This window comes from Melopsittacus undulatus, chromosome Z (genome assembly GCF_012275295.1).
Source record: "Melopsittacus undulatus isolate bMelUnd1 chromosome Z, bMelUnd1.mat.Z, whole genome shotgun sequence".
Taxonomy (NCBI): domain Eukaryota; kingdom Metazoa; phylum Chordata; class Aves; order Psittaciformes; family Psittaculidae; genus Melopsittacus; species Melopsittacus undulatus.
In genome coordinates this window covers 26,389,392-26,404,035 of record NC_047557.1, presented here as the reverse complement: position 1 = coordinate 26,404,035, position 14,644 = coordinate 26,389,392, and the positions used below count along the sequence as shown (strand labels likewise).

General features: G+C 41.9%; 1 protein-coding gene across 2 annotated transcripts in view; it reads right to left on the bottom strand.

Annotated features, from left to right (window-relative positions):
• Positions 1-14,644, bottom strand: part of FAM169A (family with sequence similarity 169 member A) — a 44,116-nt gene that overhangs the window by 13,380 nt on the left and 16,092 nt on the right. For both annotated transcript variants that reach the window (XM_034073055.1, XM_034073056.1), the window contains exons 2-6: positions 14,250-14,387; positions 12,674-12,773; positions 6,178-6,263; positions 3,225-3,396; positions 642-821 (exon numbers count right to left, since the gene is read on the bottom strand). In XM_034073055.1, the coding sequence (XP_033928946.1) occupies positions 642-821; positions 3,225-3,396; positions 6,178-6,263; positions 12,674-12,773; positions 14,250-14,387 (676 nt within the window). The remainder of the gene's footprint in view (positions 1-641; positions 822-3,224; positions 3,397-6,177; positions 6,264-12,673; positions 12,774-14,249; positions 14,388-14,644) is intronic.

Genomic DNA, 14,644 nt, shown 5'->3' with positions numbered 1-14,644 from the left:
ACATCGGTGTTACCAGTGTTGTTCCCAGGTTGAAAATCAAAACCACAGCATTGCAGCAGCTACTAAGAAAGAGAAAAATTACTGCTACTGCTGAACACTGGACAATTTTTCACTCAACTCTGCAGTGATGCATAATCTCAGTGGACAAGTACAGTTTGTTTGCTGGTTTAACAGGCCTAGTCAGATCTGACAACAGACAGCAGTACTTGAAAAAGTAGAAAATTTCCAGTGGTTAAGGCAGTCAGATGAAAATGTTCACAGAAGGAAGACTGGCAGATGGCCTGAGGATAGGACTAGCCTTGAGAAACCGGACAAAGAATCATGCTCCTTGCCTGAACACAGTCCCAGCTGACACTGTTTCCAGAACTGTGTATCATTTCCTAGGTGACACAGCCCTCTTGGGTCGCTAATGGAAAAGCTGTGTTTCCCTTGTAAATTAGAACTGTACCTTCTTATACCCAAGTTAAAACATAGCCTAGTATGTACATTTAACCACAAAATTCTGAGAAAACATGAATTAAGTGAGCAGAACATTTAATACAGAAAAAGGATGAAGCCACAAACATGGAACTTGAATGACAGTGCTCATTTGGACATGTAAAGAAAGCACAGAGATCAGAAGTGTAAGTTAAAGAGCTTGCCTGTGTACATGAAGGATGACAGTGGGTATCGTAGGCCAAGACATTTTTCATTGAAGGAACCCACAAAGTCTTCCAAAATGATTAGCCCAGAATCTCTCTCACGATGTCTGAGTCTTACAAATGCTGTGTCTAGCACTGGCAGCTTATAATACTTACCACAATGAGAGTTACAAATACTTCCTGAAATAACAAGAGGGTGAAAAATATCCATTGGCATGCTGCAGCACAGATTTTTGCATATTCAAATACAGACTTCCATAATTTATAAAAATTATACCAAACTATATAATTGTTAGTCATATAAAATGATAAAAATCTATATCTTGCCTTAAAAATAAGTAATTGCTATCAGCCATTTACTGGTTCTTTGGGCAAGCTTCATAGTTTTGCCATGATACATCAATAGATTAATATGCTAGAAAAAGTCTGTAGTACCAGAAAAGAATAGCAGGGGAAAGGCTCACTTTGTAAATCTAACTACATAATTTCATAGGGAAATTAACAAAAATGAAGCTGACAGGCAGAAGAGGGAAAATGAGACAAAATTATTGAATTGTACATTTATGTAGATCAAGACAAATCATTAAAGACTGAAACAGTAATTATAATTTTTTAAATAAAATCCTAGAACACTACATTGAAATTCTCCCATAAACAACACATTATCCATAATTAAAAAAGATGAAACAGACTGTCGTAAGACCAAGGCACTTCAGTATCAGAGGATTCAAAGAGTAGCTATGGACTCAGTGGTGACAAAGGAATGACACATAACACCAGTAAGATAGCCCATAAACTATTCAATCCATTTTCAGGACCTCATTTGCCCTTTCCTCTAACAAGGCCAAAGAGAAGCATACAGTTGTCTATACAACATAGTTAGTCTTTGCAACTTTGTACTTTTGGGACCAATGGACACACTTATCTGCATTTTTCAAGCAAGAATAATGTGGGCAAAGTGGTTACATTCCTTGGGCACCCTTTGGGATACCAGTCAAGCTCCACGACTCTTTCTTAACCATCTGTTTTCAGAGCTGTCTTTCTCCATGTAGACTACTCATTTGCAGAACAGAGTACACTATCAAACAAGGGTGAAAAACTGACAATGCCTTGAAAATTAATCTTCAGTATTTGCTAACTCAGGACAAGCAAATGAGAGGGCATTGTGAGACATGTAACAAATGAGAAGACAATCAGAATGTATTAGCTGGTTGTGTTCCTATCTGGACTGGTAGACCAGAATGGGTCAGTGATGGAGACAATTTACTATTTTATTTTTAAAGTTTGCAAAGGCATGTACTTATGTTAGGAAGGGGAAGTCTCCAGCGACCCTCTAGTACCATCATTAATCCTGAATTAGTTAATGCCCTCTAGTGGTGAAACAAAAAAAAACCCCAAACAGATTATTTCTTCTTGATCCAAATACTATTATTCTTCAAACTGCTGTTAATGTGCTAAACAGCTTATCCAAATGCTAAATTTCACCCACCACAAAATGAAAAACACAAATTCCAAAACAACTGAAGGGAAACCACAACGTTTTAGAAAAGAAGAAAAACAATAGGAAGTCTGTAACATTAATAATAGAAATATGCCAGTTCAATTGTAATCTCTGAATGAATGCATGGGTGGAAGGAAAGAGAATCTCTTCTTATTATCACCAGGTGTAGCTGAAAATTATGCCTGTGAGCAAATTTTCTATGCTGTCATGCTATAAAATGTTTAAGTGGTAATGTGTCATGTTTAACCCCAGCCAGCAATTAAGTATCATGCAGCTGCTTGCTAACATCACCCCATGTCGTGTTGGGATGGGGAGAAGAATGGGAAAAACAGTAAAAACGCTGGTTTGAGATAAGAACAATTTAATAATTGCAATAAAATAAATAATAATATACTAGTAATGAAAAGAGAGAGAACCAAAAGAGAGGGAGAAATAAAACCTAAGGCAGACAAGTGATGCACAATACAATTGCTCATCACCCGCTGGCTGGTACCCAGCCTGACCCCAACAGCTGTCGGGACCTCCCTGTCACATCCCCCCAGTTTATGTACTGAGCAGGATGCTCTATGGTATGGAATACCCTCCTCACTGGCAGAGGACAAGAGACTGAATGATCAATCAGTGTAACAACTAAAACATCTGTGTGTTACCAGCATTCAGCATATTCTCAGACTAAAGCCAAAACACAGCACTGCACCAGCTACTACGAAAAAAATCTCTGCAATCTGGAGCTAGATCAAAAAAAAAAAAACCATCCAAAAAACAAAACACCAAGCACAGCCCAAGCCAACTGCAAGCAACTGTTCTACAGAAAGACAAAAAAAAAAAGCTTTCTGATCTACCTAATCCCTAATTTCTACAGCTTTATTTTTTATAATATGAAGATTGCTTAAGCATGCAAGCATTTAAACTAGAAATTTTAAGATCAAAATTTTGATGTTTGTCTGACTGCTTATGATTTCAGGAAAACACCAATCCATTAGGCCTGCAAAGCTTATGAAGTCACTAAACACAATATTCTCCAAAGAAGCTATCTCCTCCCCTTTAGCCCCTTCAAATCCCACAATACTCAACCATTTTACCTGTAGGTTTAACAGAATAGAACCCAATAGCCTCTCCTCCTTTCCACATGATCTTAGCATATTCATTGCTACGATGACAGAGAAACGGGGTCTCATTTCTTCCCATTTCTTGCGTCCGATAGATAATTCGATTCAAAACATAGAGAACAATCCTCTCTCCTACAGACTTAACCTAAGCAAACAGAGAACGTATAGAAGAGTAGTCAGATTAGTTAACACTCACATATCAAGGACCCTATTTTTCAAAGCTTCCACCTAGTACTGTTGCAGATGGAGTCAAGAAAAGCTGTAAGTGCTAAAGCAGGATGAACCTCTGTGGTTTGTTTAAAAGCACAGAGATGCTTGGAAGCCACAGTAACAGGTCAAGTAAAAGGACTACCACAGACAGAGGATATTTCACAACTTCAACATCAGTCCTAAGACAATGGGTAAAGCTGAGAGAAGTGCTGGGAGTGTGATGGTGGGGGGAATGTTCTGACTTCAACGCAAAAAAAAATTTTGATTTAAGAAACATTCACCAAACACAACCATCATCATCATGATGGCTTGAATTCTGGAACGAAGATTTGGGAAGGGTTTTACCCACACTTACTACAAGCGCACTGATGACTAAAAAGGCCAATGTGGGATAGGCAAATCCAGTTGCAAAAAGCACAGCAGAAGGTCTCCTTGGGTGGTACAGACAAGGCACAATTGTTTCTACATTGTCTTTTCTCCTCAAGACTAGTTCTGCATGTGTTCTAAAAGGAGACAACAGTGTTATGTATGGTGTGTCTCCAAGTCTCCCAATTGGAGGCCAAGGTGGACCACTGGTGGTAGTCAATACGGCCAAGGCTAAGGTATTGTTTCAGGGAGTCCTTATCTCTTCTTTGGGGCACTTCTCTTGAGGCAACCGGTGGAGAGCTCACCATAAAACACAGTCTTAGGGAGGCAGAGATCCTTCACCCTAGAGATGTGCCCTGCCCAGCAGAGCTGTGATTTCAGCAATATGGCCTTGATACTGGTTACCTCTGCCTGTTTAAGGACAGTAGCATTTGACACATAGTCCAATGGATGTTTAAATTGTACGGAGGCAGCGCTGATGAAAGCATTTGAGGAGTCTGAGGTGATGGCAGTAGGTAATCCATGATTCAGACCCATATAAAACAGTAGACAGTACAATGTCTCTGTAGACACTAATCTTTGTACTTTTCTTCAGGTATTTATTACACCAGACTCTTTTATGGAGTTTTCCAAAGGCTCTATATGCCTTTGCTATTCTGTTGTCTATCTCTTTGTCAATCGTGGCATCCAAGGAAATAATGCTTCCCAGACAGCTGAACTGCTGAACTGATTTAAGCTCTGACTTGCCAATGATAACGTAGGGATGATGATAACCTTGTGGTGCAGGGTGGTAGAGAACTACTGTCTTCTTCAAGCTGACTTCCAGCAAAAATAGCTCAGATGCCTCCACAAAGCAAGATATTAAGTGCTGCAGAGCTGCTTCTGGGTGGGCAATAAGGGCAGCATCATCAGCAAAAAGCAGTTCATGGGCAAGATGATTTAGGGTCTTAGTGTGGGCCTTCAGTTGCCTTAGATTGATCAGGCTCTCATTGGTACAATATTGAGTATAAATGCCGTTTTATTCGTCAAAGTCTACCGTAGCCCTTTGGAGCATCATGCTGAAGAAGATTGTGAGTACAGTTGGTGCAAGAATGCAACCTTGTTTCACACCATTGGTTATTGGGAAGGGTTCAGAGAGTACATCACCATATCTGACTTGGCTGTGCTGATCCTCATGTAAATCAATGGGTAAAGCTGAGAGAAGTACTGGGAGTGTGATGGTGGGGGGAATGTTCTGATTTCAATGCAAAAACATTTTTTGATTTAACAAACATTCACCAAACACAAAAGCAGTACACTAGACTTAGACTTCCCAGGCTAGCAATTAACTAGAGTCCCACAAAGCAGGATGAGCCCCATGGCATAGCAGGACTTTGCACACTCAATCACTGCCAACAGAGTGGCAGACAAAAGTACATGCTACAGTGGAAAAGGTAGTTACAAGTTTGAGGTATGAAATAAGGAACTCAGTATCCTTTTCTCTGTCCTGCAGGGTTCCTCTTACACATGAAATTTAAGTTCACCACTGTGAAGGAAGAATGGAGGAACCATGCTTTCTTCCCAATGCCCACAGTCTTAGCTACCCTACCTGTAAAAGATTCGGCTTTCCTGATTTAATCACCATCCTACCATTAAGAAGCACATGGAAAACAAGGCTGTCAAAACCTCTAGACTAAATTAAAAAATACAGAAATCAGACAAGTGTCCAGATTCAGACAAGTGCCCAGATTCCACGAGCAGATACAAATTACACTCTTGGAAAAATGCAGATTTCCAGTTTCAGAAAAAAAAACAAATAACAAACAAAACCCTCAAAACTCCATGCTACATAGGTGTCAGTAATGGTAACAAAGGTCAATGATGAGCAATAAAGCAGATACCAGGGAACTTACTTTTACAAACCTCATATATTGCCACTGCAAGACACTAGCTCCAGCTTGCCTCTATCAGCTACATTCCCAACAATATTTTTAGCTTACTAGTCTCCTGTTTAGGCCAACAGGTACTACTATTGTACAGCATACCACCCTAAGACATTTCAATACAATCACGTATACAGTGTTCTAAAATGTAAGGAACAAAACCCTCTTTATCATTAACATCTAAATAGCCTACATATGAATTTACTGTATAAGAATCACTTCTGCTTTAGAGACTATCTTCACACCCAAGCTCCTTTCCCCTACTACCGTTCTCCTATTCCCACTGACCTTGCTTTTGAATACAGACAGCCAACTCATTTCTAAATGAAATGAAAATATGTAATCTCCCACACACTAGCTATTTGCCATTACTTTTCACTACCTTGAAAGGTAAGAATAATTATGAGGTTCATGCTGGAGCACTTTACCTGATGAAGTCCCTGTCTAGCAGAGACAGATGTTCTCACAATGTCATCAACTGACCACCACTTGTCAGCAAGATACAGGGCTACAGCTTGAAAGAAACAATGGGAAATAAAAAGTTAGTGACTCTTACCATACTAAGAGAAATACTCATTAATGCTGCTAAACAATTAGGAATAACACTGTAGTAACCAGGCATTACTACAGTATTGTTCAGTAACCATTCAGTAACCATGAAGTATACAATAACTAACTTCTAGCTGACACTATATTAATGCAGCTCTTACTACCCTAACACAACAAATGTTGTTATACATACCCCCCATATGCAATACTTCCCAGTCCAAAACTCATTTGAAAACTGAGAACAATAAAACCAAACACAGATTTTTGCAGTATGACATACAAAATCCTGTTTTTCAGACAAGGGAACTATCCTTCATGACTGCTCTGGCACATCCTTAGAATAGAACTTAGACTGCCAAGAGGAGTATCATTCACACATGTATTTTAGTTTTGGGTTGCTAACAGATATTATTATTGAAACTGTGTAAGTTTTAGCGAGCCAGATGAATGTAAAAAGGCTGCTGGCTTTGTGATTAGCAATCATGAAGAATTTGCACAAAGCATTAAATGGAAAAGAAACATAAAGAACTGGAAGGGAAGGGAGAAAGGGGAAAAAAAAAACCAAAACAAAATTAAAAAAAAAAAAAAAAACAAACCCAAAAACCATGAGATGTCATAGAATTATAGAATGCTTTGGGTTGGAAGAAACCTGAAAGATCATCTAGTTCCAACCTTCCTGCCACAGGCAGGGACACCTCCACTAGACCAAGTTGCTCAAGGCCCCAACCAACCTTGCCTTGAACACTTCAAGGGATAGGACAGTCACAGCTCCTCTGGGCAACCTGTGCTAGTGTCTCAGATCTACTTTCTTTCAGTTTAAAGCCATTCCCCCTTGTCCCAACCCTACATGCCCTTGTAAAAAGTCCCTCTCCACATTTCTTCTAGGCTGCCTTTAGGTACTGGAAACTTCTCTAAGGTCTCCCTGGAGTCTTCTCTTCTCCAAGTGTAACAAACCCAGTTCTCTCAGCCTGTCTCCATAGCAGATGTGCTCCAGCTCTCTGGTAATCTTCATGGCCCTCCTCTGGACTCACTCAAGCATGTACATGTCCCTCTTTGTGTTGGGTCCCCAGAGCTGGATGCAGCACTGCAGGTGGGGTCTCACAACAGCAGAGTACACGGGAAGAATCACCTTTTTTGACCTGCTGGTCATGCTCCATTTGCTGCAGCCCAGCACACATTGGCTTTCTGGGCTGCAAGCACACACTGCCGGGTCATGTTGAGCTTTTTGTCAACCAGCACTCCCAAGTCCTTCTGCTCAGGGCTGCTCTCAACCCAGCCTGTATTTGTGCTTGGGATTGCCCCAAACCAGATGCAGGACCCTGCACTGGCCTTTGTTGAACTTCATGAGGTTTGACTGGCCCCACCTCTCAAGAACATCAAGGACCCTCTGGATCCCATCCCTTCCCTCCAGCATGTTGACCACACCACACAGCTTAGTGTTGTCGACAGACTTGCTGAGGGCACTCAATCCCACTGTCCATGTTGCCAACAAAGATGCTGAACAGTGCCAGTCCCAACACCAACCCGAGTAACAACACTTGTCACTGATCATCTCCACTTGGACATTGAATCATTCATCACAATTCTCTTGAGTGTGACATTCAGCCAATTCCTTATCCACTGGGTGGTCCATCTGTCAAAACCATGCCTCTCCAACTTAGAGACAAGGATGTTGTGCTGGGACAGTGTTGCACATCCAGGTAGATGACCCTCAGCCTCTCTTCCCTTATTCACCAATACTGTGGCCCCATCATAGGAGGCCACCAGATTTGCCAGCATAATTTGCCCTTAGTGAAGCCACACTGACCATCACCAATCATCTGCTTATTGTTCATGTGCCTTAGCATAGTTTCCAGGAGGATGTGCTCCATGATCTTGCCAATCGAGGAGAGACTGAACAGTCTATAGCTCCCTGGGTCTCCCTTTTTTCCCTTTTTAAAGATTAGGGGTTATATTTCCCCTTTTACAGTCAGCAGGAACTTCAGACTGCCAGTTTCTCAAATATGACAGATAATATTCTGGCAACTTCAGCTCCCAACTCCCTCAGGACCTGCAAATGCATCTCAAGAGGTCCCATGGACTTTCATGGACTTGTGCACTTTCAGGTTCTTGAAATGATCTTGAACCTGATCTTCTCCTATGTGGGAATTCTTAAAGAGCCAAGGCCACGTAGTGAGCAAGCCCTATACCCTGAGCCTTGTTACTGTAAAGTAAGAAGATTCTTGGCAGGCATAAGCAAGGTCAGTTGTCTTGTTAGGCCTCTGTAATTTTCCACTGAAAACGTGCAGAGAATGATCTCTGCCAAGGTTGTAGTTTCCCACTGTATTTTTAGAGTAAGGTATTTAATTGCAATTATAACAAGTTATAAACATTAGCTTTGTAAACGATAGTAACCTCTAGACTAACCAATTAGAGCTCAGTATCCAAGGCTGTTACATAAGGGTGTAAGGGTATAAAAGGAGCACTGTATCTGAATATACTTGGCAATCGTTTGATCATATTGGTCATCTCTGCGTTGTCTGTGACTCCTGTGTCTACACTCCTACAGTAGGCAGTTCTTCATTTGCCCAGTCCCTGCCTTTGCCTTCTGCAACATGGTCAGTGTGCCAGCAAAGACTGGCACACCAAGGCAAAAACTACTGAGTACTTCAACCTTCTCCACATTTCAGCTAACCATGTCTCTCATTTCCTTCCAGAGGGGGCCCACATTTTCCTTTTTCACAGAACCAACTAGATTGGAAAAATACCTTTAAGATCATCAAGTTCAACCATTACCACAGGACTGTCTAGGCCACCACTAAACCATATTATTGAGGGCCTCATATACAGTTTTTGAACACCTCCAGGGACAAACATTCCACCACTCCCCTGGGAAGCCTATTCCAGTACCTGATAACTCTCCCAGGAAGAAATTTTTCCTAAGTGAAGAAATTTTTCCTAAAAATTTTCCTTCCTTTTATCTACAATGTACCTATATAAATTTTTCTTGTTGCCCCTTGATTGATGTCCCTGGTCAGATTTAATTCTATCAGGTATTTAGCTTTCCTAACCTAATCCCTGGCTATTTCTCTATATTCCTCCCAGGCTAACTGCCGTTGCTTCTACTATCTGTAGGCCTCCTTTTTACGCTGGAGTTTGTTCAGGAGCTCCTCATTCATCCACACAGGCCTCCTCATGTTTCTGCCAGATTTCCTCTTTGTTGGGATGTATTGCTCCTGAGCTTGGAAGAGGTGGTCCTTGCTTGGACTCCTCTTCCCTCCTGGGCTTTATCCCATGGCACTCCACCAAGCAGATCCCTGAAGAGGCCAAAGGCAGCTCTCCTGAAGTTCAGGGTAGTGAGCTTGCTGTGCACACTCCTCACCACCCTAAGGATCTCAAACTCCAGCATTTCATGGTCACTGCAGCCAAAGCTGCCATTGACCTTCACATTCTCCACCAGGCCCTCCCTGTTGGTGAGGGCAAGACCCAGCATAGTCTCTCTCCTCATTGGTTCTTCTAACATTTGTAGAAAGAAATTATTGTCAACACATTTCAGGAACATCCTGGACTGCTTATGCCCTGCTGTGTTGACCAGCCAGCAGAATGTCAGGGTGGTTGAAGTCCCTCAGGAGGACCACGGCCTGTGAACATGAGGCTACCTGTCTAGAGGGCCTCACCCACTCAGTCTTCCTGATTGGATGGCCTGGAGCAGACCCCCTTAGCTAAAGCTATGTTATGGCCTAATGCTAAACAATTTTGTACTTCATGCTGATCAACAGCTAATAAAGAGCCCCTAAATATATGAGACAATTAACAGATTTTATGAGTGCTTAATAAATTCCTTTTGGAGACATGAAATGTACACAAAAAGACAAAGAGATACATTTTGTACTAGAATTCAGGCAAGCACCGTACTGCTTTCCTACATACTGATCACAAGATGGTCGAATTCGAGGTCCTCAAAACAGTGAGAAGAGTGTGCAGTAAGCTCACTGTCCTGCACTTCAAGAGAGCAGACTTTGGCCTCTTCAGGAACCTGCTTAGCAAGGTTATATGGGATATAGCCCTAGAGGGTAAGGGGGCCCAAGACACTTGGTTAATATTCAAGGATCACCTGCTACAAGCTCAGGAGTGTTGCATCCCGACTAGAAGGAAGTGCAGCAGGAGGGCCAGGAGACCTCCTTGGATGGATAAGAAGCTGCTGAGAAAAATTCACAGGAAAAAAGAGGCTTAAAAAGGTGGAAGCAAGGACAGGCAGCCTGGGATGAATACAGGGATGTTGTCCGGGTAGTTAGGGACCAGGTTAGGAAAGCTAAGGCCCAATTGGAGCTAAACTTGGCAAGGGACGTTAAAGATAATAGGAAGGGATTTTATAGGTATGTAGGAGCTAAAAAACAGACTAAGGACAATGTAGGCCCCCTCCGGAAACTTTCAGGAGAACTGGCTACACAGGACTTGGAGAAGGCTGAGGTTCTGAATGGCTTCTTTGCCTCGGTCTTCACTGGCAAAGGCTCTGACTGCAGCACCCAAGTCTTGGAAGGTGGACGCAGGGACTGTGAAAACCTAGACCTTGGGCCCACTGTACGAGAGGATCTGGTTTGAGACCATCTTAAGAACCTGAATGTACACAAGTCCATGGGACCTGATGAAATCCATCCGTGGGTCCTGAAGGAGCTGGCGAATGAAGTTGCAAAGCCACTGGCCATCATATTCAAAAAATCATGGCAGACAGGTGAAGTTCCCGACAACTGGAAAAAGGGAAATATAACCCCCATTTTCAAGAAGGGGAAAACGGATGACCCAGGGAATTACAGACCAGTCAGTCTCATCTCTGTGCCTGGCAAAATCTGGGAGCAGATTCTCTTGGAAGGCATGCTAAGGCACATGAAAAACAACACGGTGCTTGGTGACAGCCGGCATGGCTTCACTAAGGGGAAATCCTGCCTGACCAATCTGGTGCTCTTCTATGACGGGGCTATGGAACTGATGGACAAAGGTAGAGCAGTTGATGTCATCTACCTGCACTTGTGCAAAGCGTTCAACACTGTCTCACATGATATCCTTGTCTCTACATTAGAGAGACATCAATTTGATAGGTGGACCACTCAGTGGATAAAGAACTGGCTGGATGGTCGCATGCGAAGAGTTGTGGTCAATGGCTCAATGTCTGGCTGGAGACCAGTAACAAGTGGTGTCCCTCAGGGATCGGTGTTGGGACCAGTCTTGTTTAATATCTTTGTTGCTGACATGGACAATGGAATTGAGTGTGCCCTCAGCAGGTTTGCCGATGACACCAAGCTGTGTGGTTCTGTTGATACACTAGAGGGAAGGAATGCCATCCAGAGGGACCTTGACACGCTTGTGAGGTGGGCTGATGCCAACCTCATGAAGTTTAACCATGCCAAGTGCAAGGTCCTACACCTGGGTTGGAGCAATCCCAGGCACAGCTACAGGTTGGGCAGAAAGGAAATTCATGGTAGTCCTGAGGAGAAGGACTTGGGGGTGTTAGTCAATGAGAAAATGAACATGAGCCAACAGTGTGCACTCACAGCCCAGAAAGCCAACTGTACCCTGGGCTGCATCAAGAGTAGCGTGACCAGTAGGTCAAAGGAGGTGATCCTGCCCCTCTACTCTGCTCTCATGAGACCTCACTTGCAGTATTGTGTTCAGTTCTGGTGTCCTCAACATAAAAAGGACATGGTACTGTTAGAACAAGTCCAGAGGAGGCCACGAGGGTGATCAGGGGACTGGAGCACCTCCCATGTGAAGACAGGCTGAGAAAGTTGCGGCTGTTCAGCCTGGAGAAGGTTGCATGGAGACCTCATAGCAGTCTTCCAGTATCTGAAGGGGACCTACAGGGATGCTGGGGAGGGACTATTCATTAGGGACTGTAGTGATAGGACAAGGGGTAACGGGTTGAAACTTAAATAGCAGAGGTTTAGACTGGATATAAGGAAGAAATTCTTTACTGTTAGGGTGGTGAGGTACTGGAATGTGTTGCTCAGTGAGGTTGTGAATGCTCCATTCCTGTCAGTGTTCAAGACCAGGTTGGATGAAGCCTTGGGTGACATGGTTTAGTGTGAGGTGTCCCTGCCCATGGCAGTGGGGTTGGAACTAGATGATCTTGAGGTCCTTTCCAATCCTAACTATTCTATGATTCTATATTTTCTGAATTCAATGGGCCCACCTCTACTCTGATTAGCATACAAAGTTCTATCACTTGTGTATATGAATCCACAACAAAAATTATAGTATGGGAACAAGAACATGGTGTACAACAGATGCAAGAGTGGCAAAGGTAGAGACTAAACTAGCATGGAATGAGCAAGGACCTGGTTATCTGTCTTTGTCACAGAAAAATAAACAGCAACACAGATTAAAATCTTAAAATGAAACCTGTGATTGAGTCCTTTGGTGAAAACAAAGCAAGAACTCTATGTGTGTGCTCTTCACCATAAAGAGGAACAAACCCCACAGTTGACAGCTTAATAGGAACCTGAAACAAAAGCATACAACACTTCATACACTCTTGCTAAAACAACAAAAGTAAAACACACAAAGATTGTTTAGCAAGGTAAGCATGACAAATGTTAAAACCAGAGTGCTTAGTAAGTTAACGGTAAAGGACATGCATCAGATCCCATCCCTCACTTTAGACATTTCTTCCTAAAGACAGACTAGATTATAAAGAGCTCTGGCTCCCAAGCTCTTGCAGTTAGCTACAGTAATTTATACTGTTACAGCTCGTTGCTGTCAGCAGTTTGCACTTATGTGCACAACCAAAATAAGTTGCGCAAAAAGCCAGCAGTATCTCCACTTCAACTGTCCCAGCTATGCAAGCTGTCAAAGCCAACAGGAGAATGAAAAAGTCAGTCAAACACAGAAACAAACTGCCACAGCAAAACTGCTGTTTGTTAATACCACCCCTAATTTGGTGTTTTGGGAAGGCTGGATTCAGAAGGGTTTTCTTCCCTTAAAACACACACGTTTTAGATATCCCAAAATTGTCTGCTTGATTTCTCCTCAGGAACAACATGAGAAGGGCCAAATCAATCCATCTTTCAGGAGTTTCTTTGTGGAAATGCATTCTGATATTTAAATTCACATGTTTTTCTATGTATAATTAACGCATAAAGACTAGACAGACATTGATGGTGTGGTAAATAAACTTGCTTACTCAGTTTAAGAAGGTTATGACATGCTATGCCACAAACTAGGATGTCAGTAACAAGTATTTAGGCATACAGCACCTGCAGAAATGCAGGAAAGGACTCAAGACTCTGCTTCTGCCATGGAATCTGCAGCAGCGACTTTTTTCCACAGAGACTCCTCTCAGGTCACTTTTCATTAATGCTATACAGCATTCTAGTGTAAGAGTTCTAACAGAAATGCTCATTTTGACAAAACCAGCATTGATCGACTCATCACACAAGGGGTAAGTGTTTAAAAGTGTCACAGAATATTTCAGATAAAAAGAAGAGAATCATTTCTGAAATTAGTGAAACTTGCTGATCAAGAACTGAATTTAACCATGAAGAACACTGAAGCACTGATATACAACAACAGCCAGTTAGCTTCAGTAAATCATGAACTCCTTAGTTCACAACAGATTTTTGTGACTTTTAGGAAAGAACGACTCATTAGTTGAAAAGTGTTTTGGCTTTTTCTGGTGGTGATGGTGTTGCTTTTTTGTTTGGTTTTTTTTTCTTAATGCACACAGATCCATTGCCTAGAAGCAGCGAATAGTCACTGATACAATGTGGCAGATTAAGTGCCCAGATTTAATTACAGAATTTAAGATTTAATTACAGAATGAAAAAAGGTATAGCTTAACATAAACAGAAATTCGTAAAATATAAGAGCTTTGCTAAAATAATTATGTCATTCAATAGTTATGGACTGGATATTTTAAATCTTTTAAATCTACAAGTATATCAAGAAAACTGGGAGTAAGGTATTGGCTGGTTCTTACTTTGCCGTGGGCTGGCAGCGACAAGTATTCAGGACAGTTTGGACTTGCAGACCGAAGGTTAGACAAGTACTTGTCTCCTGAGATCTTCAAGTCCTCATGACTGGAGTTGATCAATATATCCACAGGGAATGACACCCTCTTGAGAAATAAACAAGATTATTACTGTAGGTAGTTTGAGAAATATGATGCACATTTTATCACATTTCTCTCTACTAATTTCTAGAGCCCTTTATATCCAAACCAGAAAGGAGAAACACTCCAAGCATTTAATTAGAATACCCTGTCTGTAAAACAAACAAGCAAACAAGAAAACCAAACCCTGAACCCAACCAGTATTTCTAAGCAGAAAATTGTTTAGTCCATAGATTCCCCCAGATCCAAATACAGCAGCCTTC